We start from the raw sequence: 26,846 nt of genomic DNA, 5'->3' as shown, positions 1-26,846 counted from the left end.
CTATTTGGCCACCTCTAAACAATGCTCACAATCAGAAGCGGATGCAGTGGGTCCAGATTTAGGCTGCGTGCCCACTATGCGTTTTTCAAGCGTTTTTGCAGTGGAATTTCCGCAGCGAAAACGCTTAAAAAATGCTTGGTAATACGTGCCCTATGGTCCCCAATGATAATCCGCATGTGCTGTGCACATGCTGCGTATTTTTCCGCAATGATAATCTGCAGGGGAAATTTCCGCAGCATGTACACAGCGCAGCACACCGCAGCATGTCCATTAATTTTGCGGACACGCAGCGTAATCGCTGCCATTGACTTGCATTGGACCGCGTGACATCCGCATCACTGCATCTGCACATGCAGATATCACACGGTTCAGTGTGCGGATGGTACCCAGGTCTGGAGGAGGGGAGACTCTCCTCCAGACCTGGGTACCATAGAACCTGTTAAAAAAAGAATTTAAAATAAAAAATAAAGATTATACTCACCTTCCGATGTCCTCCCGGTGTTTTCTCCCTTCCGTCTGGTCTTCTGTTTGGGTCGCGGTGTTGTGAAGGACCTGCCATGACGTCATTGAGTCATGTGACCTGTCACATGACTCAATGACGTCACCGCAGGTCCTTCACACCACCGCGAGCCGCCCAAGACACCGGACGGAGCGGAGAAAACATCGGGAGGACATCGGAAGTTAAGTATAATCTTTTTATTTTTTACCATTCTTATTCTTTTTTTTTAACTAACTTGGTCACACTACTATAAATCCATGCCGGTTGCATGGATTTATATAGTGTGAACAAGTTGTCAAGCACTTTTCCAAGTGATGCTAAAATCGCTTGGAAAAGCGCTTGATAACCCGCATGCAGAAATGCATGCAAAAACGCTTGACAAACGCTTCTACCTGGCGGGAAAAACGCATGTAAAATCCGCATGCGTTTTTCCTGCCAGGGAGAAGCGGAAAAAATATGCAGCATTTCTGCATCGTGGGCACATAGCCATACATGAAGAAGAATTTTAAAACCGTGTTGTTTACTAATGAGTGCCGTGCAACCCTGGATGGTCCAGATGCATGGAGTAGTGGATGGCCAGCATGCCCCAGCAAGGTTGTAATGTCAGCAAGAAGGTGGCGGAGTCATGTTTTTGGGCCGGAATCATGGGGAGAGAGCTGATAGGCCTCTTTTAAGGTCGCTGACCTTGGCAAAGTATATAGAGTTTCTGACTGACCACTTTCTTCCAGGGTACAAAAAAATGACCCTGCCATCCGTAGCAAAATCATATTCATACATGACAATGCATAATCTCATGCTGCAAAGAATACCTCTGAGTTATTGACTGCTATGGGCATAAATGTGGCCACCACCCTCTCCTGACCTCAACCATATTGAGAACCTTTTGAGTATCCTCAAGCAAAAGATCTATGAGGGTGGGATGCAGTTCACATCAAAACAGCAGCTCTGAGAGGCTATTCTGATATCCTGTAAAGAAAGTCAATCAGAAACTATCCAAAAACTCACAAGTTCAATGGATGCAAAAGTTGTGAAGGTGATATTAAAAAGGGTCCTATGTTAACATGTAACTTGGCCTGTTAAGGTGTTTTTGATTGAAAAAGCTTTCGATTTCCGTAAATTTGACCTCTTAATGCTTCAAATTCAACAAATGACCATTTTCAGTTCTTTACAACCTCGTATAAAGTGTTTGGAAACTCTGTTGTACATAATAATTTGGAACAGTGCATTTTGAGAATTTTTAGTTTTGAAAAAACTGTTATCATTGGGAGGTTTGTCCAATAACACTTAATTTATACTCTGTTTGATTTGATTTATGCTCTGATGGTTGATGATTTGAACATTATACTGGCTCAGTTGCATCAACCATTTAGGAAAATCAGAGAAAAATAGTATTTGCATAATTATTTAGAATGCGGTGTAGTCATTTTGATGGGTGGTTCTAGCGTCAGCCAGTAGTCAGCAACCACCTCCCTAATGGTTTAGCTCCTCCTTCTAGATGTAATGCATTCTAATTCCCTGCATTTCAGGATATTATTTCCACAGATAATATCATTTATATATACTGTACATTTATAACATGGTGGAAGGTTGTTGTATATGTTTGATTGTTGGTGTTTTGAAGTGTGATGCTATATTCCTCCATGTAAAATAAAAACAGCTTGTTCATTTCTCTGGTGTGGGTGCCCTTCCAGCGACACCGTTGTTCGGTCTCAGGAGCCTTGCAGCCAATCAGTGACTAATGGTTTGCATCACTTCCACTTCCTTCGGGTGTAACTAACATTCGGAAGAAGGAAGAGCTGCTGCTACTCCCAAAATTCCTCCAGATGTCAAGTTACATCCGAAGGAAGTGAGAGTGGGGTGGACCATTAGCAGCCACTGATTGGCAGACTCACGTGACATAGCACCTTCATTTGAGCCCTTTGAGACCTATCGCCAATGTGGCTGGAGTATAGGTGGGTTTTATTTTACACTGTGAAATATAGTAATTGAGAAGGTGTTGTCTGAGGGGTGGATAACCCCTTTAAATTTTGTTAAGTTTACACTTCAGACACTGGCCAAGCAGGTCATCCTCAGCATTTTGAATATGTTGAAATAACAAGAAAGCTGTTGGTTACTCTGTGGCTCTGCAGGCTTTAATTTCTACTTGGTAATATCAAGTTAGTTTACTTCCTTTTTGTGTATAGAGAACAAAACGGAAGGCTTCCAGATTGTGCATTCTCGTGTAGGTCCTTGTTCTGCGTACAGACACCATTCCATTACTAGTATGTGTTACATGTCTACTGCATTCATTGCAGTGATTTTATTTTCATAGTTTTTCAGTGATCTTTCTCCTTTGTACGTCAGATAATGACCCAAAGATGAGTATCAAACAAGATATATGGGATATGATTTGTGTTCCCAAAAGGCCAGACTTTGTAACCCAGGAAGATGTTGATATATTCAGACAGGCACGGGAGCTGTCTTTTGAGGTGAGTAATTCTGATTAATGACTTTGCTTCTCTGGAGGCCCTTCCAGTTCTTTTTTTTCTTGCTCATTTTGAAAGGCAGTTAAATAGTATTTCTATCCAAAATGAACAAATGACCATATAATAGAATATAAATCCTTTTGTGCAAGAGTAACAGAAAGGAGCTGTAAACATTGTGGTTGTCACAGATCATTAGCCAGTGACATTATTTTAAATAGCTGGACCCTTTTATTAACCACTGTGGACCTAGCTTGAAAGAGTAAACCACTGACTAATTGACTATTACTGTGTAAATCCAGTGCTTGCAGCTTACTGTATATGGGGCAGCGTAGCCACTGACTAGTTGACATGCTCATGATGATTCCTATCCATTGTATTAGCATTGGACTATTGAGCTGTGAAAGAACGTGGCTTTCTTTTACATCATTTGTACAGCTGGGAAGAGATGGCAACACAATATGCTATGGGAAAAAAGGCAAGCCAGCAAATTCCGTTTGATGCTCTGGAAAACTTTGGGTTCTCACATTCACTTGACAAACCAAATGCTGAAATATTTTAGTCTAGTGTCACTGATTCCAACACACACAGAGGGACGACACCGGGGAGATCACGCGATATCTCACCGTGCCGTCACGCTGTCAGTATTTCATCTGGAGTCGCGAGCACACGATCCAGACTACTCGCTGCGTAGGTATCGGTAAGCGACCAGTAAGCATATGGTATCACGCCTCTGGGTTCCAAAAGCCTGGAATCCGTGTTTAACGCCCTCCTTACGGTCACTGTCAGCTTCACGATAGCCCAATTATTACTATTCTCTGCCACGACCGGCCGAGTTTGAAATATAATACAGGCTTGGCCGGACGCCTGTCTTTTGATAGCGGGTATGGCTTCGGGGAAGGGAACAATTACAGAACAAAAGAAACAGGACTATTAAATTTTATATTTAATCCAAAAGGGAGGCAGTGTTCAAGAAAAATATATACAAGTATGTTACAAAGGAGACATTAAAATACATAGGCAGTTACATAAAATAAACAGGATAAAAGAAGATAACTTACACTATACGATCGCTGAGACGATTCAATATAGGTGGAGGAGGGGCTCCCCAGTTGATTTGAGCATTATCGGACGCGACCCATTGCTTATAATTCTTATTTCCCCCTGGCAATGAGTGAGTCTGTACTGTCCATGGGTTCTCTTATACCTAAGGGGAGATCTGGCCACACGCCCCTTGTGGTGACATCATGTGGGCCAGTCTCCAGCCTGTACATTTTTATTAAAAACGTTAACTTCTGCGATAACTCATCACTCGTTGATCGCAGAAGCGTGCAAGCGACACCATTTTTTCCCTTATGATTTTATCTTCAGTTAGAGGCCACACATCGCATAGTCACAGTCTGCTGGTGTTTTTGCGCTACAGCTCCCTGATTTTGCTTGCCGACCTGGAAAACTACATATATATTCCTGGGCCGATTTGGTCACTAAAAATATGGGTCCCGTTACTGTTGGACGTATGGAACTCACAATATTTCATATTGCATTTCGGAGTCGGCCTGGCTATGGCTGGTGGCCGGGAATTGTTTGTGAGTGCCTTTGAACTTAACGAAGCATTTCCTCTTTCCTCCAAACTCTGGCCTGGGAGAAGGTGTCAATCTATCTCAGGTCTGTGTTAATTGGGGCTTTTGTGCTGAGCAGAAGGGGAATAAGGGAAGGGGGGTGAACATCTATGTCATGCAAATATGGACGAACATTTTCCTGACGTTAATATTTCCCTGACATCTAGGTACACTCTGTAATGGCATCTCTATTCCACAGCATAAAACGCTCTGCCTCAATGCAAACATTTTTTAGGAATGGTTTGAGAAACATGACAATTAGAGGTGGGAGAATGGATTTGCAGGACCCGTTTCATCGGCAAGGTCAGTGATCTGTGACCTCAGGACGGAAAGTCTGTGTATCTCCTTACCTCCCAGACTTCCTTTCATTAGCCGTGCTGTTGCAACGTCATCATAGCGGCGCAACGTACACACGACATCACGCCAGATTTCTGGGAGTTCAGGAGAGTCACAGGCCTCCTTTCCTGTGGTCACAGATCACTGACCTGACCAATGGACCGGAGTCCTGTGAATTGATTCTCCCATCTCTAATGATAATGAGTTCAATATGTTGACTTGAGCGCCCATATTTCCCTGATCTCAATCTGATTGAGCTTCTGTGACCAGAAAAATGTTTCAATCCATAGAAGCCCCTCTTTCCAACTTAAAGAAGTCCTAAAAGTGCGACACCCGGGAGAAAATGAACTTTATTCCTCTTGGGAGCAGCCGGCTATCAGTCATGCAGGCGTGCCGGTGCAAATACAGTTACTGCGCACAGCATTAAGAGCGGCAGCGGTACCCAGGGCCCGACACTGACTGACAGCCGGCTCTGTACTAATGTACTGCATAGCTGGCTGTCAGGTCAGAGTGTCAGGACGTGCTTACAGCTCTCGCTCTCAGTGCTGTGAGCGGTGACTGTAATTGCTCCGGGCATGCCTCCATTAATGTGTTTAAAAAAATAAAATGCTGCATTTTACAGTAAGTGGCAAACGAATGGGAATCTCATGAACAGTAATTTGACCACAGATAAGACTAATTATTTATAAAAGAGTTGCCATCCAGATAGGTGAGAATAAAAGGGCGTTGCTTAAAGAAAACCCCTTCTTATGACATGCTGTCAGCAATGACATGGAAGAGAAATGTCAAGACCTGAAAAAGAAAATAATGTATTTACACAGCAAAGCTTTACTTATCAGTCAGAATACTGTAGCAAAAGCAATACAAAAATTGAACAAAGATGGAACTACAACCATCTCACAAAGATATACAAGATGACCACGGACACTAACATCTAAACAAGAGCATCTTCTGATGAGAAGGGTTGAAGAAAATTGACATGGAAGTTCACTGCAGTTATCTAAAGAAGTAGAAAGCCAAACCGGGGTGAGTGTTCCCCGTGACACAATACATCATATACTACATAGGAATGACATGCATGGCTGTCATCCACAAGCAGGAAAGCACAAAGCTATATCTGGCAGCTTCCAGCAGCAAGCTGGAAGCTTTAGTAGGGTGCAGTGCTCTCCAATTGGCTGGAGCAGGGAGCTGATATCTTCAGCTGGACAGCACATACCCACACTGTCAGACTGGACAGCACTGCAGGTCCCTGCCACTCTAACCTTAGTGGCTGGACAGAGCCTGCACCATCCAGAGCTTCTGGTTGTAACATCACCTCTATCACCAGCGCCGTCCGCAGAGTGAATATCGTGGCGCCTAGCGACAAAAGCAGAAGTCGCAGGTTTTGGTGATGATGTGACAGGCACAGCCAGCCCTCTTTAGAGCATCAATTACTGCCTGGACTTTGTTCACATGACTCCCAGTTCCTGGCTGAAAATGACAACATAGTAGCTGCATACTTTTTGTGCCGGTCTAGGACACAATCCATGGCTCTATGAAATGTGGCTGGCGCCCCCTGCAAACCAAAAGGCATTCCTACATACTGATAACATCCATCTGGTGTTGAGAAAGCCATCTTTTCTTTGGCCTCCTTTGACAGGGGGATCTGTCAGGAACCTTTTGTGAGTTCAAGGGTGGTGATGTACCAAGCTGGCCCCAGCAGTTCAATAAGCTCATCTACGAGGGGCCCTCGGGTAGGCGTCAAACTTGGAGACCTCATTGAGCTTCCGGTAGTCATTGCAGAAAAGCCATTCCCCATCTGGCTTTGGCACTAACACTATCTGACTGGACCATCCACTCTTGGATTCTTCAGTTACCGCCAGGTTTAGCATCCTTTTCACCTCCTTCGAGATTACCTCCCGGCGAGCTTCTGGAATACTGTAGGGCTTTAAAATTGACCTGAACATGACCCGAGAGATACCTGGTAACTCTGAGAACATGTCCCTATTTTGATGTAACAACTCTCGGCACTGCTGTTTTTGTGAGGGTGACAAAGTTTTCACAGCCTTTATATCTTCAATGCTGGTTTCCAACTTGGCCAACAAGTAGAGAGCTTCGAGAGGTTCTCTATCCTGCCAGATTTTGATTACAGAGGTATGTAAAATATTGGGCACCCCTGGTCAAAATTACTGTTATTGTGATCAGTTAAGCAAGCTGAAGGTAAAATGATCTCTAAAAGGCCTAAAGTTAAAGTTAACACATTTCCTTTGTATTTTAGGCAAAAAAAAATGTATTGTTTTTTTTTACATTTTAAAAATTACACCCTTTCAGATTTGTTTGCTCTGATAACTTTGACCAAGGTTTCAGACCTTAATTAGCCTGTTAGGGTTATGACTTGTTCACTATCATTGTTAGGAAAGGCTAGATGATGCAAATTTCACCGCTTTATGAAAACCCAGCTTCCTCTAACCTTGTGCCAAAAAACAGCAGCCATGGGTTCTTCTAAGCATCTTCCTTGCATTCTGAAAAGAAAAATGGTGGAGACCCACAAATTGGCAAAGCATTTTCAAGTTGCCCTTTCCACAGTTCGAAATGTAATTTAGAAATGGCAGTTAACAGGAACAGTGGCGGCTAAGATAAGGTCTGGAAGGCTTCAATGAAATTTCAACACATTCTTGATGCAAACATAACACCATCTGTAAAAAAAAGCTGAAGTTTAAAAGAGGTTGGCTTCTACAAATGGATAATGATCCTAAACACACATCAAAATCCACAATAGACTACATCAAAAGGCGCAAGATGATGGTTTTACAATTGCCCTCTCAGTCCCCTGATCTGAACATCATTGAAAATCTGTGGCTAGACTTCAAAATAACAGTGCATGCAAGACGACGCAGGAAGCTCACAGAACTGGAAGAATTTTGCAAGGAAGAATGGATGAAAATCTCTCAAAAAAGACTCTTGGCTGGCTACAAAAAGCGTTTATAAGCTGTGATACTTTCAAAAGTAGGTGCAACAGGTACTAACCATGCAGGGTGCCCAAACTTTTGCATCAGCCAATTTTCCTTTTTAAAATGTAAAAGATGGAAATATATATATATTTTTGCCTAAGATACAAAGGAAATGGTTAACTGTTCACAATAACGGTAATTTTGACCAGGGGTGTCCAAACTTTTACATGCCACTGTAAATTGATATGATATATCTGGAAAGGCTTCCTTTTCCCTGGCTGGTGTACTTTTATAGTTGACCTCCCACATTTTCCACCACTTCATAGGGTTCCTGCTACTTGGAAAGAAACTTGCTCTTCACGGTGGTCACTAAACCAAGTACCCTGTCCCTAGACTGAAACTGTCTCGCTCGGGTCGACTTATTATACACCCTGGACTGTGCCTTGCGTGCCTTCAGTAGGTGCTCTTCTTCAATAGGCGTAACATTGGCAATCATGTCCTGCATTTGTGCCATGTGCTGTCTTGGCCTTCTGTGGGGTATGGTCTCAGTTTCCCACATCTTCTTTGCTACATCAAAGAGTCTACGGGCGTGTCGGCCATACAATAGCTCAAACGGGGAAAACCCGTGGAGGCTTGTGGAACCTCCCTTATGGAGAACAATAGGTTACAAGACAGTCCCAGTCTCAACCGCCGTTCTCTTCTGCCTTTTAACATGCCCTTTAAGATTTTATTAAACCTCTCTGTGGATGGTAGACAGAGGTCCGGGGGCTGTAAAACTTGTTGTGCTTTACACCATTCCCTCATGACCTTTGAAATTAACGTTGTCCCTTGATTCATTAATATCTCTTTAGGAAGACCTGTTCGAAAGAAAATCTAAAATAACTCCCGAGCTATACACTTAGAGGAGGGGTTTCTTAAAGGCACCGCCTCTGGGTAGCGTAATCTAGGACCACCAATATATACTGATGTCCTCTGGCAGACTTTACCAGGGGTCCCACTAAATCTATGGCTGTGCGTCCTGCCTATAGTCCTGAGCAGCTCATTTACATATAAGAAAAATGTGGATTTCTCTGGAATAAGACCTCAGATCGCAGATATCAAAATATCATTTCATTCAGCTTCCTAGGGTCTACATGCTGATATAGACGCCTTAAGAGGGTTGATCCTACTGACAGATTCCCTTTAAATGGCTTCATCATAATTGGATAATACTTTATGCATGTATTGCAGCTATTACAATGCAGTTTTTTTTTTACTGTGTTTGTTATCCAAACATTTTTTATAAAAAATGAAATGCCAGCATAAGAAAAAAAATGAGTAAACGTCTAAGTGGCAGCACTTATATTGTTTTTTTTTCATATTAAAAATTGTATATGCTAACATAACGGTAGATGACAGTATAGGTCAGTGTAGACTTGGAGACAGCGGATGTCCTGTTAAGAGGATGATTAAAGAACCAAGAAAAGTCAGAGCTGACACAAGACAAAGGAAAAAAAAGAAAAGGTAAAGTCGGAGGGAGGGGAAGACTTTACAATGTACACCTGTCAAGATTGTTGTGCTGTATTTTTATTTCCTTTGACTAAGGAACTCTGTTTCACGTTGCTGGACTTCTATGTATTTACTTTCCTAACTTTTATGTCTTTCTAATATATCCTTATTCCATCTTGGATAGAAAATAGGATGCAAAGCTATGAGTGACCAGACTGGCCGGTATCCAGCAGTCATTGAATTTGGAAAATATGAAATTCAGACATGGTACTCTTCGCCTTACCCCCAGGAATATGCAAGGTGTGGTTTTACTAGGCATGCACTTCTTGTTAGGGCGCAGTCAGATGACCGTATAATTAGGATAGCCATCACATCGCAATGCTCCGACTGGCCGTCAGCTCTCCTGACCCCAGCGTGGCAGCATGTATGTCAGTGGCCACACACAGATGATGGCTTCAGCTGACTCTCCCCGTCATACACATGCACATTCAGCTCTGACAAGTGTTTGTCTTCTCAGAGGGGAGATTATTGATGGCAATTATTGAATATCATCAAGTTCAGATGATTTTAATGTGTATGGGGCCGTTAGCCATGCATTGTGGTCAGGTGTAGGGTTTCCATTTAGAGCCGTGGTGCATTCTATTGATTTGGGGTTTTTAATATTCTGACATCTTTAATGAAGGTAGGTCTTTTACCTATATATATAACAATATCAGTGTTAAGCGGGAGAGTATTCTAAGCAAAAGACTACAATTGCATTGGAGAAGCAACAGAACAAGTAAAAGGAAGTCCATAATTTCTAAAGTATGTGTTCAGTTGAAGTTCATGCTGGACACTCCAACAAATGGTCACAGTCTGAATAGCGCTTTCTACTCATCGCTTTTGCATAGGATAAAAAAGGTCTCCAAAGCAGAACAGCTCTGTTGCAAGGTTTTCCACTGTTACTTGTGGTCCTCCAGTGCAGCTTTACATACAATCTTAGTTTTGATCTTTGCATTCCTAGGGATATACTAAGTGTAATGCCGTAGTGCAGCAGAGCTCAAGCTTACATAATCACAAGATGATATAGGCTGTGTGCCCACGTAGCATTTTTCAAGCGTATATGCTGCGGAATTTCCGCAGCGTAAACGCTTGAATAACGCATGGTAATCCGCACCCCATGGTCCCCAATGGGATTCCGCAACTTCTATGCACATGCTGCGGATTTTTCCGCAGCGTTTATGCCGCGTTCAAAAATCCGCAGCATGTCATTTAATTTTGCGTTTCCGCAAGCGGAATTGCCTTAGTCCAATGCATAAAAAAACGCAAGGCAATTCCGCATGTGGAAAACGCGTGATAAACGCGCGAAAAATGCGCGATAAACGCGTGCGGAATTCCGCATGCGTTTTTCCGGGAGAGGACTTGCATTTATGCAGCAGAAATTTTCTGCTTCATAAATGCAACGTGGGCACATAGCCTTATACTTCTATACTCACAAACCATGCCAAAAAATGCCCTGGGAATCTGGCAAGCCACTTGGACATTCTACTTTATATGACATGCGTTTTTTCTCATGGTTTATGAGTATATAAGAATAAAAAACTTCAAGAAGGGCCTGGATACCTTTCTTGATAAATATAATATTACTGGTCATGGGCACTAGATTCTGTGATGGGGCATTGATCCAGAGAATTAGTCTGATTGCTGTATGGAGTCAGGAAGGAATTTTTCCCCTAATATGGAGCTATTAATGTCTGCCCCATTGGGTTTTTGCCTTCCTCAGGGTCAACATATTAGACTATAGGTTGAACTCGATGGACTCCAAGATCCCATCCCTATATGTAGTAGGTGTAATTCTAATAATATTGGCAAATCAAATACCTACAATTAGAAATGCAGTATAGTATTTTGGATTTGCTATGTCTCTTTCCTCATGTGCAGGGCATTGCAGGACCTTAGGTATCCATGGTTACAACCACTGATAAAGTGACAGTTAGTTAGCTAGCTGCTAGTGGTCATAACCGTGGATACCTAAGGTCCTGTATTGCCTGCACATTAGGTAAGTGGCATAGCGAATCAAAAATACTATACTACATTTCTAATTGGAGGTATTTGCTAATATTTTTATTAATACACCTACTACATACTGGGATAGGATCTTGGAGATGGGAATACCCCTTTAAGTCTACCTTCAACCTTAAAACTATGAGGCTATGTGCCCACGATGCAGAAATGCTCAGGATTTTTTCCTGAGCGTTTCTGCATCTCCCTGGCAGAAAAAAACGCATGCGGATTGTACATGCGGATTGTACATGCGTTTTTCCTGCCAGGGACAAGCGGATGTGAAGCGTTCTTAACTTGCATTTCCGCATGCGGGTTGACAAGCGCTTTCCAAGCGATTTTAGCATCACTTGGAAAGTGCTTGTCAACTTGGTCACACTATATAAATCCATACAAACGGCATGGATTTATATAGTTTGACCGTAAAGAATGATTATAAATAAAAAAATAAATCTATACTTACCTTCCGATGGCCCCCGCAGTCTTGCTTCGCTCCATCCCGGCTGCCGGCAGATCGCGGTACACTGCACTAGGACCTGCCGTCACATGACTGTGACGTCAGCGCCGGTCCTACAGTCCACCGCGATCTGCCGGCAATCACAGAGAAGGAGTTGGAAGGTGAGTATATTATTTATTTTTTATTTTATTCTTTTTTTTACAGGTTCTATGCTACCTGGGTCTGGAGGAGAGTCTCCTGTCCTCCAGACCCGGGTACCATCCGCACATTGAAACGTTTGGATTCCGCATGTACAGATGCAGTGATGCGGAATCCAAGCGTTCCAATGCAAGTCAATGGCGGCAATTGCGCTGCGTGTCCGCTAAATTAATGGACATGCTGCGGATTTTTGAGCGCAGCTTGAACGCTGCGGAAAAATCTGCAGCATGGGCATTGACATTGCGGCTTGTCATTGGGGACCATGGGGGACGGATTACCAAGCGTTTCCCAAGCGTTTACGCTGCGGAAATTCCGCAGCATAAACGCTTGGAAAACGCATAGTGGGCACACAGCCTGAAACTATGAAAACCACTAGATTATTTTTCCCTTCCTTTTCTGTTTTTGTACTGTTTGTTTGAGCTTCTAGGTTGGTAACGTGGTCACATCTACCACAGAGGCACTTCCCCTGATCTCCTTTCCAGTTGTGCATATGTATGGCAAACTGTGCACTGGTGGGTTGGAGGTTTACTTCCGTGCACAGTCTGCCATTTGTACTCACAACTGGAGCAGGAGATCAGGGCAAGTGCCGCTGTGGTAGATGTGAGTATATTTCTCACCTGGAAGCTCATCTTAGAAATCTGGAGGAGCAAAATGCAACATTGAAGACCAGTCACAATCTTGAGAGGAGTATGCTGCTAATTAGCATTTCAGAGTAGGTCATAATCCAGTGTCACATCCAACAGCAATATTGAGAAGTGCCCAAAATTTCCAGTGCTCATATAAAAAAAATTAAATCTCACCCGGTCCTCTGATTATTATGGACAAAAATGGTCAGGATCGCTTCTGGGGGGCCAAAGGTCATATAGGTAAGTGTCTAGTCCCTAATCTTAATCTACTAACCCTGACACGCCCCTTGCAGTAACTTCCTCCCTAACATGGCAGCCACTAAATGGCTTCTAACTGCCCCTTTTCCTTCCCGACATGTTTCATCTGCTATTATGAAGACTCAACAGGAGAGTGTACAAGCGGGGACCCAGTGAAAGGGTCTAGTGTTGGTAAGGTAACATATGTTAGATGTGCAGAGTGCCACATTGCCTAGCTTGTATTGTGGCACACTGTATGCCTAATCTGTGACCCCACCACCATTTCACCCTGTCCCTGAAAGCTATTTAGTGGCGGTGTAAGACTTGATTAGGGACCGGACACTTACCTTCTGGACCTTTTCCCCACAGAAGTGATCCAGACCACCTTTGCCCATAATGACCATAGGCCCGGATGAGAGTTGACCTCTTTTTAGAGCACTGATAATTTTGGGCACTTTTTATATTGATGTGGGTATGATACAATACTGTGATACTCTGATATAGTAAATCCACACACCCCTATAGGGATAATACAGGGCTTCCTCAGGGGGTATAATGACTTGTGGTGAAACTTGTTGGGATGGCTATGCGATAGTTAATTCTTAATAGCACTAGGGTCACCAGTGTGTGTCTTAGCAACAGTAATTCAGTTGAGCTTAATTCATGAGCTGCAGTCATGATGAATATATGAATATAGAGAATCTGAATTAGTTTGCTGAATAAATAGGATAGATTGAATGATCAACAATAACCAAAGGAAACTCTGGCACGCTAGTCTGTTTTTAATTCATTTACCACATATTTTTTTAGAAAAAATGAAATGTCATGTTTTAACGCATCCCTAAACCAGGGTTTATTTCCTCCCTCCACCCCCCCTGGGGTAATATGATATTTACTCTTATATAGTATTCACATCTAGAATGTAATGTTAAAGGGAATCTGACACCCCCTGGCACTTATCTGACCTCTAATATGGGCATACAGGTGATTGAAATGTAAATCTATTCCTACCTGTATGCCTTATATTAGAGGTCTTGTTGCTGTGAAATTTGTTTTTATTTAATCAAGTTTCTGATGGCTTGCGGGCGCTGAGACTGAAAGAAATCCCTGGCTCCTGTGTGAATTACAATGTTTCCCCCCTCCCCTGCATGTCACAGTGCCTGGATTTGGCTGCTGCAACTGCACATCACAGGGCACTGTGACATGCAGGGGAGGGGGGTAAACATCATTTCTACAGGAGGCAGGGATATCTTCCAGGCCTGCAAGCATCAGAATCCTGATTTGAATAAAAACAAATTTCACAGCAACAAGACCTCTAATGAGGCATAGAGGTAGGTATGGATTTATATTTCTATCACCCGTATGCCCATATTAGAGGTCAGATAAGTGCCATGGGGTGACAGAGTCCCTTTAAGTCTTGCCCAGTACTTCTCACCGGATTAGGTCCGCCATTTTTTTATCTGTTTCTTAGAGTCTTAGCTCTTTTAAGACTTTCAGTTAAAATGTATGCTTTTATTTTTATTCTCTCCTTTCTGTAGTGACACTTTGCTAATTTGAGAATCTTAAACCCCCTTTAGTACTAAAAAGGCACCATGCACTTAAAGCTGTTGTCTATGTATTAAAAGAGCACGGACTAGCCGCACAGGGATATGATACTACCACTTTACAAAAGACTTGTTCAACCTCATCTGGAATAGGTAGTTCAGGGCATTGGTTCATAGAAAGGAGGTCCGGGGGGGTTAGAAAAAGTTCAAATAAGAACCACAGAACTGATGAGACGTGGAGTAGTTAAGTTGAAAGATTAGTAGAATTACATTTAATTAGTTTTGATAAGAGATGTATAAGGGGTGACATGGTTAAATTGTACAAGTACATGAATGGCCCATACAAAATATATGGGCAAATGGTGTTTCATTTAAAACAGCCCTCAAAAGACAAGAGGCCACTCTTTTGTCTGGAGAGAGAAAGGTTCAATCTCCAGAGGAGACAAGGCTTTTTTTTACTATGAGAACTATTAATCTGTGGGATAGTCTTACCTAAGGAGCTGGTCACAGCTTAGATGATTTTTTTAAGAAAAAAAAAACCATAAATTCTTAGCTAAATGTATAAAGTTCTTGTTCTGAATGTTTGATCCAGTGGATCGACACTTGAGATCAGGAGGGAAAGATTAGCTATTTTAGGGCAGACTGGATCATGCATTATGGATGTACCAATACCACTTCTAAGCTTGGACATGTCTGTTCTCAGCTATAATATCTATGTAACGGTTATCATATGTTCAGTGATATTATCATATGGGTAATTGTGACATAATTGTAAATACTTGTGCAAAAATATGAGCGCAAAACTCTTCTATGATTCTTTCAATTTCTGATGGCTAAGGGCTTGTTAGAAGCTATATGTGACATTAAAAAACACAGATGTCAGTAAACAGATTTCTATATTTTTTAATTAGATCACCTAAGCTTTACCTGTGTGAGTTTTGTCTGAAGTATATGAAAAGTAAGAATATCCTATGGCGACACTTAAAGAAATGTGGCTGGTTCCACCCTCCTGCTAATGAAATCTACAGGAAAGATGACCTGTCTATATTTGAAGTGAGTAATTCTCTTAAGTATGTTCCCTTTAATTAAAATAACTATATTGTCTACTGTCAAAAATATTGCAGTTTTAACACTATTATTCAAAAATGACAGCAAATATAAATTACCATTTGTTCTAATTTACATTTATAAAAATGTTTTAAGACTTTATATTTTTTTCTCATATGCTTTGACTTGCAGTTAAAAAAATGTTTGTAATAGATTGTCATGATATTGTGGCAGGGTTGGCTTCTGGAGCCCCAGCAATCGGATTTTATTGCCACAGTAAGTTGTGGTCAACTATACATCACTACCACAGTGCCTGCGGTAAACAAACATAATGACCATTCACGTGAATGGCAGTCTATGTAATATTAGGGACAGGCCCATACTTGCCACTAGGCAACAGAGGTCCGGTGCCTAGGGCGACGAGCTGCAGGGGGCGGCGCCTGGGTCAGAATGAAAAAAAATTTTTTTTAACTCCTCCTCCCTCCTCCAGGTTCTTTACAAAAAACGGTGTCTTTCTGGAGGAGGGAGGGGGAGCGGCACAATCATTTTGTATTTGCGTCTTTAAGACGCGAATATAAATGATCCTCTGTCACGCTGGCACTTCTGGGGTCAGCGGAGCTCCAATCAGCTTTACTGACCCGGCATGCGGTGGTGTGCGCGCACTGATGACGTCACAGCAGCGCGACGAGGAGACCTCATCATGCTGCCGACGTCAGTGCAGAGTGCCGCGGAGGACAAGCTGGAGCATGTAAGCTCTCACAGAGCCGAAGATGCAGCCTGACGGGGGAGGGTGGGATGCTGAAAAACATATGGGTGGGGCTGCTGGAGAACATGTGGGGTGAATGCTGGAGAACATGAGGAGGGGGGGAATGCTGGAGAACACGAGGAGGAGGGGAAAGCTAGAGAACATGAGGGGAGGGAATGTTGGAGAACATGAGGATGGGGGGATTCTGGAGAACATGAGGAGGGGGGAACGCTGGAGAGCATGAGGAGAACAGGGAACGCTGGGGAGCATGAGGAGGGGGGTAACGCTGGAGAGCATGAGAAGGGGGTAACACTGGACAGCATGAGGAGGGGGAAATGCTGGTGAAGATGAGGGGGGGGGAATGCTGGTGAACATGAGGAGGGGGAATACTGGTGAACATGAGGAGGGGGAAACGCTGGAGAACATTATTAGTGGGGGAACACTGGAGAACATAAGGGGGGGAATGCTGGAGATCATGAGGAAGTGGGGGAACGCTGGAGATCATGAGGAAGTGGGGGAACACTGGAGAGCATGCTGGAGATCATGAGGAGGTGGGGGAATACTGGAGAGCATGAGAAGGAGGAAAACGCTGGAGAGGAGGGGGGGGTGCCGGAGAGCATGCGGAGGTGGGGGGACACTGGAGAACATGAGCTGGGGGGGAGAGCTCTGGAGAATATGGGGCGGAATGCTGGAGAACTTGAGGAGGGGGGATCGCTGGAGAACATGAGGAGGGAGAACACTGGAGACCATGAGGAGGGGGGATTGCTGGAGAACATAAGAGGGGTGACTGCTGGAGAACATGAGGGGGGGGACCGCTGGAGAACTTGAGGAGGGGATGCTGGAGAACATGAGGGGAGGGGAATGCTGCAGAACATGAGGGGGGCTCCGTATGGAGAATGCAGAGGACAGATAGTGTGGTGGGAATATTTTATAGGAGATAAGTGTGTAGACCATGTGCCATAAGTGAGACAGTGTGGGGTCATTTTTTGTGCAGCGAGCACAGTGAGGGACAATTATTTATTCAGGGGCACAGCGTAGGGCTTATTTAGGGCACAGCGTGGGTGTTTTTTTTCAGGAACATTGTATGGGGTATCTGCGTGCTCAGGAGAAATTGCACAACAAATTTTGGGGTCCATTTTTTCCTGTTACCATTGCGAAAATAAAAAAAAATTGTGTCTAAACTAACATTTTTGTGAAAATAAATGTTCATTTTTTTCTTCCACATTCCAAAGCTTCCTGTGAAGCACCTGAAGGGTTAATAAACTTCTTGAATGTGGTTTTGAGCACCTTGAGGAGTGCAGTTTTTAGAATGGTGTCACTTTTGGGTATTTTATGTCATAAAGGCCCCTCAAAGTCACTTCAAATGTGATGTAGTCCCTAAAAAATGGTTTTGTAAATTTTGTTGGAAAAATTAGAAATCGCTGGTCAACTTTAACCCTTATAGCTCCCTAATAAAAAAAAATATTTTGGTTTCAAAATTGTGCTGATGTAAAGTAGACATGTGGGAAATATTATTTATTAACTATTTTGTGTGACATATCTGATTTAAGGGCATGAAAATTAAAATTTTGAAAATTATGAAATTTTTGCCAAATTCCAGATTTTTTTCACAAATAAATGCAAGTCATATCGAAGAAATTTTACCACTATCATGAAGTGCAATATGTGACGAAAAAACATTCTCCGAATCAGTGGGATCCGTTGAAGCGTTCCAGAGGTATTACCTCATAAAGTGACAGTGGTCAGAATTGTAAAAATTAGCCAGGCCATTAACGTGCAAACCACCTTCTTGGGTAAAGGGGTTAATCCTACAAAATACCTGTGTCATGGTTTCATCATTCACTGTAGCCTAGGGACGCTGTGATTGACAGCTCAGCCGCCCTTTAGGATCTGAAGTGTGCTGTCAGTATTGTGAGTGATAGCCCAGTCGTCCAATCTGATGCTTGGGTGTGCTGGGCTCTCAGCATTTTGATTGACAGCCCTGCTGCTCAATCTGTCCTAGGCTACGGGCGTTCCTCCAGGTGCCTCCTGTTCTTGATTATTTGATAGCTATTTAGCTGGCTAGCTTTGAGCAGACCTTTGTCAGCTGAAACATTGTCATTGATATGTGTGCATTGCTCTGTGTCTGATTCCCTGATCTTGTTGCCGGACCTTGGATTTGTCGTGACCATTCATGTGTGTTATCGCTTTTGCTGTTGATGTTCTCTGACCTCAGGCACCTGACCCCGGATTTGGCCTATTACTATCCGTTTATCTTATCCCCTTATCTTGACGGACCCTCCTGGCATTGGACCCCGTACTGTTTCTAGACCACACCTTTGTATTGCCCCTCTGTACTATGAGCCCTCCTGGTATCTGACCTCGGCACTCCTGACTACCCTGTGTCACGGTTTGTCCGTGAATAGTGACTCAGCGTCACACCCTAGAACTAGAAGAACTAGAAGAAATAAATAAGAAATAAATCTGACTTGAAGACAAAGGGCGGTCACACCAAATATTGATGTGATTTACATTTCTCTTTTGTTCATTCACTTTGCATTTTGTTAAATGACAAAAATAAACTATTAACATTTCTATTTTTAAAGCGTTCTTACTCTGCAGCATTTTTTCACCCTTGAATAAAACTTTTGCACATAACTGTATTTCTCATCATTCTAATGGTTTAGTGTTTGCTTACAGCTGAGGAAGCCTATACAAGTATCTGTTCTGACACCGACACCACAAGCGATGGTGAGGAGTTTTTTTTGTTTTCCTCATCATCATCCAGTTACAGCACTGAGTCCCAGCCACAGCTGAGCGAAAATAGACCTAGAAGTGCCGGTGATTGGCTGCCAACCACCACATGTACCTTACTTTACTCCTGTGTCAGCAATTAATATTGATATATTGGGGGATATAGTGAGGTGGAGTTTTTCAAATTCTTCTTTTCAGAATAGTTACTAAATTTATTGGTTGCTTAAACCAATTTGTACACAAATCAACTTATTTATTGTCAACCTGATTCCTTTTATGCCAGAAAAATCCACTGGTATTCTGTTGACCACTCAGAGATCTTAAAATTTTGGGGCTTCTTTTGAATATGGGGCGTGTAAAAAATGCCACAATAAGATTTTACTGGTTGGCAGCAGTCTTGTATGTATAGTGATCTAATGAAGTGCAAGATGTCTGCGGTCATGATGCACTTCATTCATTACTGCGGTAATTTGTCATGTACCACAACTAGTGACCTCAAACACAATCGGATCTAGAAAATAAAGCCTGCAATTACCCAATTTAATTTAACATAGGTTGATGCTTATAACCCTGAGAAAAAGGTGGCCATTGACAAATCCTTTGTCTTATTCAAGGGGAGATTAAAATTTCGGCAGTATCTTCCAAGCTAAAGAGCCAGATAGAGCTTGAAGGTTTATAAAATATGTAAAAGCAGCACTGGTAAAAAAAAATAAAAAAAAACATGAATTTTGGGTATATTAATGTAAGGACAACAGGTTTAACCCCCAAAATTCCCCACTTTCTTTGCTTAAAGCACCACTCCAGTGTTTTTTTTTATTGCACCGCTGGAGTGGTGCTTTAAATGTAAGTCCCCCGCCCAATGTCTCATACTCACCTTTCGGCGTTTCCATCTGTTTTAACTGCTGTTTCCGTCGGTCTCCGGTGAAAAGTCCCTTGCCGGCTGCTCCAATGTTTCATGGAGCGGCAAGGAGGTCACTTTTCAATACAAGTCTGAGTGCCTTGTTCTGGCTCTCATAGACTTGCATTAAGAGCTTGTGACATACAGTAGCTTCTGACTTCTGGCCATTCAGAAGGTACTGTCACAAGATTGCACCGCAGGACCGGAGTGACGCCGAAAAAAGGTGAAGATGCCGGAGGGTGAGTATATGACTGGGGGCAGGAGACTTACATTTAAAATACCACTCCAGCACTGAAAAAAAACTCTGGAGTGGTGCTTTAAAACAATTGACCATATAATATGAGACCTGATTTACCCTCTATTATAAAAAGGGGAACCACTCTTACACTGACAACTTTTATACAAGTGTTACTTTTTTTCAAGTGCCTGTCAGCAGCAAAAATGTGTCCTTTCGCCTTCCAAAGCCCCTTGTAAACTTAAAATTACAGGCCGGTGAGAATAGAGCCCTTAGTAACGGTGCATTGATGGTGGTTAAATACAAGGACCAAAAAGATGTCCTTCTTTTAACCTCATTCTTCCAGGTGAGAGCAGACCTGTACATGAGACAAATGTCTCCATATGCAAGACACACTGCATACAGCAGTATAATAACAATATGGGTGTGTGGTCCTTACTGAGCAAATACTATCTGCAGCCCTATAGCATCAGAAAAAGCGAGGTCTGGAACAAAAAGCTGGCAATCATTTGGTGCAAATGGCTCTTTATAATCGTTTTATACTAGGCTGAAAGGCAGGAAGCCAGGGATCTTACCTGGACTACCAGGACTTGGTCATTAAAAAATATGTTTTTGAAGACCATGAGGAGGGTAAACTAAGGCATCAACTTTCAACAAAGTGGTGCTGTTTGTGTTTGCATTTAAAAACTGCATAACAATGAAAATAGGGCTGTGCATTCAGGAATGGTTTTGGATATACCATATGTCCCTAGATTATTTATTCACTTTATTTCTACTTCTTTTTTGTCCCTTTTTAGACATTGTCATCATTTAAAGAGTAACCTTTATTTTTATTACATGAATGAAGAGTACACCTAAAAATAAACAACTTTTGTTATATATCTTCTACATAGAATCTTATCAGTAATAAATTCCATCTCCTATGTAGAGGGGTGGGGGGAGGAGAAGGCAGAGCTCCTCCCTTCTACATAGAATCTTATCAGTAACAGCTGCCATCTCCTACAGGTGATACAGCACTCTGTGAACAGACAGCTTCATGTGGAGTGTGTCAATGACTGCCTTCTGGACATCTGTCAAGTCAGCAGTCTTCCCCATGATTGTGGAGCCTACTGAAACAGACTAAGGGACCTTTTTAAATGCTTAGGAAGTCTTTGCAGGTGTTTTTTGTTAATTATTCTGATTTACTGAGATAATGACTTTTGTGTTTTCATTGGCTGTAAGCCATAATCATCAACATTACCAGAAATAAACACTTGAAATAGATCACTCTGTTTGTAATAACTCTATATAATATATGAGTTTCACTTTTTGTATTGAAGAACTGAAATAAATTAACTTTTTGATGATATTCTAATTTTGTGAGAAGCACCTGTATCTCAGTAATGAGAAAGTCTGTCTTCACTGAATACAGATTTTACTTCAGAATTGAGAATATTCATAATGACTGATCCCTTTTGGCAGAGAAAGAAGCAGGTTTCTCTGATAAGATATTTTACAAAGTCGCTTATTTCCATATGTACTATTGATTAATGAAATAAATATTAAAACAACGGTTCGTATTTAACCGCTTCTTCCCCGAGCTTGTTTTCACCTTCATGACCGGGCCAATTTTTACAATTCTGACCACTGTCACTTTATAAGGTAATACCTCTGGAACGCTTTAACAGATCCCACTGATTCTGAGATTGTTTTTTGTGAAATATTACACTTTATGATAGTGGTAAAATTTCTTCAATATGACTTGCATTTATTTGAGAAAAAAACGGAAATTTGGTGAAAATGTTTACTATTTTGCAGCTTTCAAACTTTGAATTCTTATGCCCTTAAACCAAAGAGTTATGTCACAAAAAATAATTAATAAATAAATAAATTTCCCACATGTCTATTTTATATCAGCACAATTTTGAAACCAATTTTTTTTGTTAGGGAGCTATAAGGGTTAAAATTTGACCAATGATTTCTCATTTTTACAACAAAATGTACAAAACCATTTTTTTAGGGGCCACATCACATTTGAAGTGACTTTGAGGAGTCTATATGACAAAAAATACCCAATAGTGACAACATTCTAAAAACTGCACCCCTCAAGGTGCTCAAAACCACATTCAAGAAGTTTATTAACCCTTCAGGTGCTTCACAGGACCGGAAGCAATGTGGAAGGAAAAAATTAACATTTAACTTTTTTCTACTAAAATGTTACTTTAGCCACATTTTTTTATTCTTTTTCACAAGGGTAACAGTTAAAAATGGACCCCAAACTTTGTTGTGCAATTTCTCCTGAGTATGTCGATACCCCATATGTGGGGAAAAAACACTGGGTGCACGGCAGGACTTGGAAGAGAAGGAGCGCCATTTGACTTTTTGAATGCAAAATTTGCTGGAATAATTAGCGGACTCCATGTCATGTTTGGAGAACCCCTGATGTGCTTAAACAGTGGAAACCCCCACAAGTGACCCCATTTTGAAAACTAGACCCCTCAAGGAACTTATCTAGATGTGTGGTGAGCACTTTGAACCTCCAGGTGCTTCACAGAAGTTTATAACGTAGAGCCGTGAAAATAAGTAATCAAATTGTTTCCACAAAATTATGTCTTAACCCCAAAATTTTTATTTTCACAAGGGTAACAAAAGAAATTGGACCCCATCAGTTGTTGTGCAATTTCTCCTGAGTATGCTGATACCTCTTGTTGAGGAAAACCACTGTTTGGGTGCAGGGCTCGGAAGAGAAGTATCACCGTTTTCATTTTTCAGCGCAAAATTGGCTGGAATTGAGAGCGGACACCATGTTGCGTTTGGAGAGCTTCTAATGTGCCTATACAGTGGAAAGCCCTCATAAGTGACCCCATTTTGGAAACTAAACCCCCCCCAAGGAACTTATCTAGATGTGTGGCGGGCACATTGAACCCCCAGGTGCTTCACAGAAGTTTATAACGTAGAGCCGTGAATATAATAAAATCACATTATTTCCACAAAAATGTTCTTTAAGCCCCCAAATTTATTATTTTCACAAGGGTAACAGGAGAAAATGGGCCGCAAAATCTGTTGTGCATTTTCTCCTGAGTATACTCCAAATGTAGAGGAAACTATTTGGGTGCATGGCAGGGTTCGAAAGGAAAGGAGTGCTATTTTGGAATGCAGACTTTGATGGAATGATCTCGGGCGTCATGTCACGTTTGCAGAGCCTCTGATGTACCTAAACAGTGGAAACCCCCCTACTAGTGACCCCATTTTTGAAAATAGACTCCCCAATGAATTTATCTATATATGTGGTGAGCACTTTCAACTCCCAGGTGCTTCACAAAAAATTATAACATGGAGTTGTGAAAATAAAAAAAAATCATTTTTGTGGAAAAAAATTTCTTTTAGGTCCCAATTTTTTATGTTCACAAGGGTAGCAGAAGAATATAGACTCCACAATGGATGCATGGTGGTCTCTGAAACTGTCTTTCATACACAGACCATGTTTGTCAGGGCAGGTGTCACACTGGTAAGTGTTGTCCTTTCGTATCTCCCTTTTGTAGCACATGTTGCACCTTTTTTGTGACCTTCCTCTCTTTCCGGTTTAAGGAACCTTACCGGAGAAATGTTGCCCTGGTACAACACGAGCACTTTCAGTTCCGGAAGTACTGTGGCCCGATCCTTTCTGTCTGCCAAATATTAGAGCCTTGATCACTAGTTCTTGGAACTGAAGGAAGGTTCTGGTCTGGTCAGGCCTGCTTATCGTGATAACACAAAAGCTTTGTAAATTGCCATCTGTACGATGTGCACGGCCAGCTTCTTGTACCACACCTTGGCTTTTCTCATGGCACTGTATGGCTGGAAGACTTGATCAGAGAGATCAACTCCCCAATGTACTTGTTGTAACCAGTACACAGTTTGGTTTGTGTACCAGTGTAGAGGTACCTCGTACAGCTGTTGAGGTGCTGCCATCACCATGTATGATGGTCAAGAAAAGGACTTCACTCTTGTCCTTGTACTTGATCATCAGCATGTTGTCGCTACATTGGGCTCTGCTCTCATCCTTTCTGAGCAGCTGCCCAATGAGCATCCTAGGGAGGCCTCACTGATTTTTGCGGACAGTACCGCAGCCTGCGGTAGCTCGCTCAGAGAGGGACTTGGAGAGGGATGTTGGTATTAAAGTTATCGACAAAGAAGCGATAACCTTGATCCAGCAGTGTGTGCACCAAATCCCACACAGTTTTCCCACTCACTCCCAAGACAGGGGGGCATTCAGGGGTTGAATCTTTCTGTCCTTCCCTTCATAAACTCTAAACCTCTAGGTGTACCCTGAGGTACTCTTGCACAGATTATAGAGTTTAATTCTGTACCTGGCCATCTTACTGGGCAGGTATTGATGAAATTTGGGCCTCCCCTTGAAATGTATTAGGGACTCACTCACGCAGATGTCCCTTTGGGGATTGTAAACCTCATCAAATTTGTCGCTGAAGTGCTCAATGACCAGCCGAACTTTGAAAAGTCGGTCAAAATTGGGGTCATCTTGGGGAGGACACCATGCATTTTCATTGTAATGCAAGAATTTGTGGATGGCCTAAAAGTATGTCCGGGGTATAGCCATGCGGAACACTGGAGTGTTATACAAAACGTCAACACTCCAATATTGCCGAATTTCTGGCTTCTTCACTAATCCCATGTGTAGAACCAGGCCCCAAAACGTCATAATATTTGTGGCGTTTTCAGGGGTCCAGTTGGCGAATGATGAAGTGGGATTTTGGGATAAAATTGCTGTGCATACAAATTTGTCTGCGACACCATGAGGTTTAAAAAATCCTCACAGAAAAAAACTTTGAAAGTCAATTTCTGTGAGGTCGGAGGTGTAAAATTGGATTCCTGATTGCGCCACAAAATCAGGAATCTGTGGCTCATAATTTTCAGGAGGTGAGGTCCATACGGAGTCAGTAACAGTGGCCGCTGGTTCGTTTTCTGTCCTGGGGCATCTCTGTGGCTTTCAGTATCACTAGAGGAAGAGGAGGAGGAGTCTGAAAGATAAAGGTAGATGTGATCCTCTCCCTCACTATCAGTGTTAGAGGCAAGCAAAGCGGATGCCTCCTCCACTGAATACTGGGTTTGGGACGAGTGAGACAATATTTTTTCACGCATGTGGTGTTTGTGTGTGTGTATGTACCAACTTTTATACAGGTATGTGTGTGCTTGGTGTAAACTTCTTTTTTTATTTAGAAGTGAAAAAAAAGAAAAGAATAGAAAAATAAAAAGGAAAATATAAAAATTTGGTAAAATAAAAAAACAAACTTACTAAACGGACGTCCGTAAAAAGCAAATTACTGAGCTTCCTGAAGTGACTCTAAACCTGACTCAATTCAGTAAAAAATACTGTAGTAGTCGCCGATTACTAGAGTATACTTTTACTGTCCCTAATCTGAACTTTTTCAATTCTTTTTTCACTCATAAAAGCAACAACCGGAGGCTGTTCACTGATGTGCGTCAGTAGTGATCAGCGCTCGACAGCTGTAGGACGCTTGCATGGATGTAATTTGCTTCCGCGCTGACGCAAACCCTAACTAAATTCAGTAAAAAATACTGTAGTAGTCGCCGATTACTAGAGTATACTTTTACTGTCCCTAATCTGAACTTTTTCAATTCTTTTTTCACTCATAAAAGCAACAACCGGAGGCTGTTCACTGATGTGCGTCAGTAGTGATCAGCGCTCGACAGCTGTAGGACGCGTGCATGGATGTAATTTGCTTCCGCGCTGACGCAAACCCTAACTAAATTCAGTAAAAAATACTGTAGTAGTCGCCGATTACTAGAGTATACTTTTACTGTCCCTAATCTGAACTTTTTCAATTCTTTTTTCACTCATAAAAGCAACAACCGGAGGCTGTTCACTGATGTGCGTCAGTAGTGATCAGCGCTCGACAGCTGTAGGACGCGTGCATGGATGTAATTTGCTTCCGCGCTGACGCAAACCCTAACTAAATTCAGTAAAAAATACTGTAGTAGTCGCCGATTACTAGAGTATACTTTTACTGTCCCTAATCTTAACTTTTTCAATTCTTTTTTCACTCATAAAAGCAACAACCGGAGGCTGTTCACTGATGTGCGTCAGTAGTGATCAGCGCTCGACAGCTGTAGGACGCGTGCATGGATGTAATTTGCTTCCGCGCTGACGCAAACCCTAACTAAATTCAGTAAAAAATACTGTAGTAGTTGACGATTACTACCGTATAGTTTTACTGCCCTTAATCTAAAGTTTTTTAAATTCTTTTTTCACTCAAAAAAAAAAATGCAACAACTAGAGGTCCATACTAGAGATGAGCGGTGTTCGACTAGAACTGTTCGCCAATCTCAAATTCGAGCTGTTTTGGGCGGTGTACGAGTCGTTCGAAGGCGAACGATTTGCAAAAAATTCGGCTGTTCGAGGTTATGTTCGATAACTGTTCGTGCACCAAAAGCGTAACTGGATTTTTTCACATCATGCAGGGATTGTCTGCCACTCACTGTAATGCCACAGCCATGGTGGTTGTGGCATTACAGTGGTTGCCCAAATCGATGGGAACAGTGCTCACAGTGAAATATGAAAAGCCGGCAATTCAGCAGCGGCATACACCGACAGCATGGGAAAATTTTCCTGCGCTCAGCGTTCAGCAGGAGAATTCTCTCACGCTCACTACAAGCGCTGGAGAATTTTCCCACGCTGTCAGTGACGTGCATGAGGTGAGCTGAGTTCATTGGACATGACCTCGGCTCATCTGGATGCCGTCACAGCCAGACAC

General features: G+C 42.2%; 1 protein-coding gene across 2 annotated transcripts in view; it reads left to right on the top strand.

The window, feature by feature from the left end:
- Positions 1 to 26,846, top strand: part of KAT6B (lysine acetyltransferase 6B) — a 218,649-nt gene that overhangs the window by 113,102 nt on the left and 78,701 nt on the right. For both annotated transcript variants that reach the window (XM_073686072.1, XM_073686073.1), the window contains exons 8-10: positions 2,843 to 2,967; positions 9,519 to 9,634; positions 15,348 to 15,489. In XM_073686072.1, coding sequence (XP_073542173.1) covers positions 2,843 to 2,967; positions 9,519 to 9,634; positions 15,348 to 15,489 — 383 coding nt within the window. The remainder of the gene's footprint in view (positions 1 to 2,842; positions 2,968 to 9,518; positions 9,635 to 15,347; positions 15,490 to 26,846) is intronic.

This window comes from Phyllobates terribilis, unplaced genomic scaffold (assembly GCF_046119375.1).
Source record: "Phyllobates terribilis strain yellow unplaced genomic scaffold, ASM4611937v1 Scaffold_5__5_contigs__length_657084704, whole genome shotgun sequence".
NCBI classification, from domain to species: Eukaryota; Metazoa; Chordata; class Amphibia; order Anura; family Dendrobatidae; genus Phyllobates; species Phyllobates terribilis.
Note: the sequence above shows the minus strand (reverse complement) of the source record. Positions and strands in the feature narration are given on the sequence as shown.